At 35.4% G+C, this 4,652-nt stretch overlaps 1 protein-coding gene across 1 annotated transcript; it reads right to left on the bottom strand.

Annotated features, from left to right (window-relative positions):
• Nucleotides 1-2,965: 2,965 nt before the first annotated feature.
• Nucleotides 2,966-4,252, bottom strand: LOC116165754 (chromatin-remodeling ATPase INO80-like). Its single transcript, XM_031480419.1, has 3 exons — nucleotides 4,018-4,252; nucleotides 3,808-3,963; nucleotides 2,966-3,760 (listed from the first exon to the last, which is right to left on the bottom strand). Exons 1-3 carry the CDS (start codon nucleotides 4,202-4,204, stop codon nucleotides 3,450-3,452), a joined length of 654 nt encoding a protein of 217 aa, XP_031336279.1. The 5' UTR covers nucleotides 4,205-4,252; the 3' UTR covers nucleotides 2,966-3,449.
• Between the last annotated feature and the right edge of the window lie 400 nt (nucleotides 4,253-4,652).

The following is a 4,652-nucleotide window of genomic DNA, read 5'->3' as shown; positions in this document are numbered from 1 at the left end:
ACTAGGTGGCTATTTATTAGGTCCACGATTTTGTCATGTTACCTACATAAAATTACACTGATACTATGGGTTACTAAAACGATCATCGAGATCATTTCTTATTTTTGGACACTATCGAATTTTAGAAAAATTGGTCCATGTGTGAGCCAAGTTAAAGATCAGAAAGCGACAGTACAGCAGTAGGGACGGACAGGCACATAAAGTGGGCGCAATAGCACATTTTTAGCGCATTTCCACAAACATAAAAAAAATGCGCTATTGTGGCCACTTTGTCCGTCCGTCCGTCCGCTCGTTTTGAGACGCTACTAGTTCTTTATCTACTTTTTTCGCTATTTAGTTCGTTATGGTGTCGAGGCTTGCACCAAGGAAGGAATTTTTTCTGTGTTTATTGCTAAAAAAGTTATTGTAAAAAAACCAACAAACCGTTTTTTACATGTTCCATAATTTTACACTTTTGCCGTTTATGAACACTATCCTAGAGATCGTTTATAATTTTGTATTGCTGTCTGTCGTCTGTTCCTTTGTCTGTGTGTCCCTCTATCTGTCCGTGTGAACGATAACTTTGTTTAGAAATGTCCGATCGCTTTTACATCTCCTATTAACTGAATTGCATGAAATTCAATATGGGCATAGCTTTAGCCATATAATACACAATGCCCAAAGTTGAGTCGAATCGATTCAAAATTCACAGTGCCCTTTTCGCATCTCGACCATTTATAAACCGAATTGCAAACTTTTTTATTTATAAAAGTATTTGAATGAAATTTGATACATAGGCACTTGAAATAAATTAAATTCTAACGCCAATTTCAAAATTTGGTTTTGCGCATGCGCAGTGTCAACTTTTTTATTTATGGAAGAATTTAAACGAAATTGAATACATAGGCACTTGGAATAAAGGAAAATCAAACGCCAGTTTCAAAATTTGGTTTTGCGCATGCACAGTGTCAACTTTTTTATTTATGGAAGCATTTAAATGAAATTTGATACATACGTTTTTGGAATAAAAGAAAATCAAGCGCCAGTTTCAAAATTTTATTTTGCGCATGCACAGTGTCAACTTTTTTTCTATGGAAGCATTTAAGTGAAATTTGATACTTAGGCGCTTGGAACAAAGGAAAATCTAACATTAGTTTCAAAATTTAGGTTTGCGCATGCGTAGTTCCAACTTTCTTATTTAGAAAAGCATTGAAATGAAATTCTTCTTATAGACTGAAATTGATAAGTAGCACATCAAAAATGGATTGCCCATGTGCAACGCTATCTTTCATATTTGTGGTCGGATTTTTACGATTTTAACAGAAGTTGCATCTTACAAATGGGAAATGAATGCAGGTGGAAATGCGCTTTATGTAAATCGTTTACGATTACTTTTTAACTTGTTTATTTTTGTGGAAGGGCGGCTCTAAGGCCTTGGTTCTGCTTATGCGCAATCTATTTTCTGACATACGTTTACAATGTTCTATTAAAATTTTAGAAAATTTGGTCCACAAATAAAAAACTTCAATTTGCGCATGCGCAAACAATTTTTTTTATATATGCGCTCAATTTAGTTTTATAAAGTCCATTCCTTGACATGTGTTTTCAATACGTGCTTTTTTCACTTCTTTCCACCCCCGAGCGGTTTTTTCCGCTCCCGAGCGCATTTTCCGCTCACGAGCACTTTTCCCGAGCGCTCGCTATAAACCGTTCGAGCATTTTTAGGAGTGCTCGGAACTCACAAGCGGTTTCGCTATGCAAAACAACTCAATGCTTGCGAGCATTTTTGAAATAATTAGAGCGCTGGTCGCTCGAGCGGTTTTTTAGAACGCTCGACCCAGCTCTGGGTCTGGGCATGCGCAATTGTTTTACGTGTTTTTAGTCAAGTTATTTTTTGACGTGCATTTTAATTCATTCCTTCCTTCTAAAATTTCAAAAAAATCCGTCCACAAATAAGAAAGTTAGCACTGGGCGTGCATAACCGATTCTTTCACACAATTTGTTTTTATAAAAAGCATCTTAGCGTATAAAATGTATAAGCACAATAAACGGCAAAATTGTAAAACAATGGTACATTGAAAAAAAATAGTTTTTTAGTAATAAACACAGAAAAAATTCCTTCCTCGGTACAAGTCTCAAGACCATAACGAACCAAATGGTCACAATAGGGGATTTTTTAAATTTTTGTGGAAATGCGTTAAAGAAGGAATACATGAGGTACAGCGAATTGCTTTCCACATTTGTTATGCCACACATTGTCACTTTGTGCATGCTTGAATCGCTCAAAAAGATCCCAAGCAATGTTCTAGTACCCAGATAACATCAATTTTTCTTGGAATATTCTCTCAATATACTGAATATTCTTATTCACCTATTTATAAAATATTTAAAGATTATTTATTAAATTAATTATTCTATTAATAATCGATACATAATAATGTGTGGATATTGATAAAACAACTGCCCGTTATTGTAGCAACTTACAAAGCACTCTAAAATAAGCCAAAATCTGCGCTATTGCAAAACGACGGAAACAATTGAACCCAGTACGAATATTGTAGCAACATGTTGATATCATCACAGAGTTCATCCGTTTCAGTGATTTTACAACAGCACAAATTTTCGCGAATATACAAACTATGTTGCAAGTTCATACTGAAAATATTATATATGAGAATATTCTTCTGACGTTTTGGGCATGTTCCAAAAATATTCATCTACTCTTTAAAGGAATATTCCATAAATTCTCCTTAGAATATTAAAAAAAAGGACATTTCAGATTCAGGGAATATTCGCAGAATAACTTGAATGTTGATTTAATATTCCAGGAATATTCTTTAATTATTAAGGAATGTGAGTTTGTTATCTAGAAATGCTGTACCCAACGAAATGAGTTAAAAAAAGTGAATTGACATAAGCAATTCACTACAGCACATATAAGTTATAGAACCAAACATGAAAAATGTCTAGTAATATATACCCAGAATAATTGAAATAATATTTAATTGTCTTTCACTTACAGTTGGTCGCGTATTATAGGTAAATAGTGTACATTTTAAAAACAATTCTGTTAAAACAAAGGCAGAAAAATATTAAGTAATATATACAGTAACAGACATCAAATATAAAACAATTCAAAGTGTCTGCATTAATATAAAAAAAACATAAAACAACGTAAACATATTTACTAATGGTTCTAAAATGACTGGAAATGACTAAAAACGCCTCGATTTGTCAATAGCACAAATTGATTTTTCCAACATACATAATATTGCCATTACCAAAGAATACTGTTACTCTTTGCCATTAAATAGCAGAATGAACAGGCAGTATTTTGGTGGGAACAGAAATTGGTTTGATATATAACGAAGTAACTTATGTAGCACCGCCAATTAGGATCTTTTATTTACAATTTCTATAGTGAAATGTGAAACAACACTAATAAAATGGACAAGTTAATTCGAAAGAGATCAGTATTGAGAATCAGAAGGTTGATCCGCATAATCGTACAGATAGGCAGAATATCCAGAATTAGCGGTAGTATTAGAACCTCCCCCACCGTCTGTAGGTAACGGGACGGGAAGGGGCCTCGCTGGCCTTCGCGGCCGATAGGAACCTCTGGGGCCTGAATTACTGGGACCACTAGGTTTTAAACGAGGCCTTCCTGGACCACGACGAATCACTGTGCTACTTGTGCCGGGAGAACTGTGATATCCTAAACTTCCGGATGATATAGACGTTGATGGCGAAGATTCGATTGAGCTGAAGGGATCGTTTGTTTCTAAAACAAAATATTGAAGTATTAACAAAATAATAACCGTACAATACCAATGTGCATAGAATTATTAGGTGTAGTTGCGGAGTTGTTGAACCTTCCAAGAGCGGAAACACGCCTTGAACCTCTTGGTCGCCCTCTTTTGGATGAACCGCGCCCTGGAATTTTCGGTTTGACTGTTGTGCCATAAATATTGTAAACTGTATATTCTGAAATCGTAATTAGTGTATTCATTCTACTCTTATAATCATCAAATAAATTACTGTTATTTATAGACGAGTCTCCTTCAACATCTAAAAAGTTAAAATCATTCACATCTTCACCGCCCGCTACGCTAGGAGATTGATCACTGTGTGGGCTACTTGGACCGCTGTCCATTGGTTGTAGCGAATCTTCGATTCCACTTTCTGAACCTTCAATTTTAATTTTCTTTGTTTCTGGGTTCGCCATATGAACAGCCTGAAATTGTTTGTAATTGCATAATCCTTGTTTAAATTTTATCGCTTTATAAATTGTTTATTTAGGTAGGTGTATTTAATTGTAAAACGTGAAACTGCGTGGTAAAATGTAGGGGCATCTAGTAGTTTGTAGTGTTTTTATCGGACCAAATTTAATTAACGCACGTTATCGCCGTTAGAAGATGGAGGTGTTTTACAATGTGTGCGTTATTTTATGCGTCAGTGAGGAGGTGGGACGTGTTCCTTCGAAGCTGGCGTTATCAAGTCTAATTGTGATTGGCGGTATTATCCTCGAAATCCGTCGAAGTGGTGATCCCTTAAATACTGGAATCAACGTAAAAACGAGACTGGTTGCTGCTGCAAGCTGTTAGTTTTCGCGACGGTAAAAAGAGCGCATAAATTTGTTTACGCTAAATCTCGAGATTCAGGAAGTCCTATTG

Source organism: Photinus pyralis, unplaced genomic scaffold (genome assembly GCF_008802855.1).
Source record: "Photinus pyralis isolate 1611_PpyrPB1 unplaced genomic scaffold, Ppyr1.3 Ppyr1.4_LG3a, whole genome shotgun sequence".
Taxonomy (NCBI): Eukaryota; Metazoa; Arthropoda; class Insecta; order Coleoptera; family Lampyridae; genus Photinus; species Photinus pyralis.
Note: the sequence above shows the minus strand (reverse complement) of the source record. Positions and strands in the feature narration are given on the sequence as shown.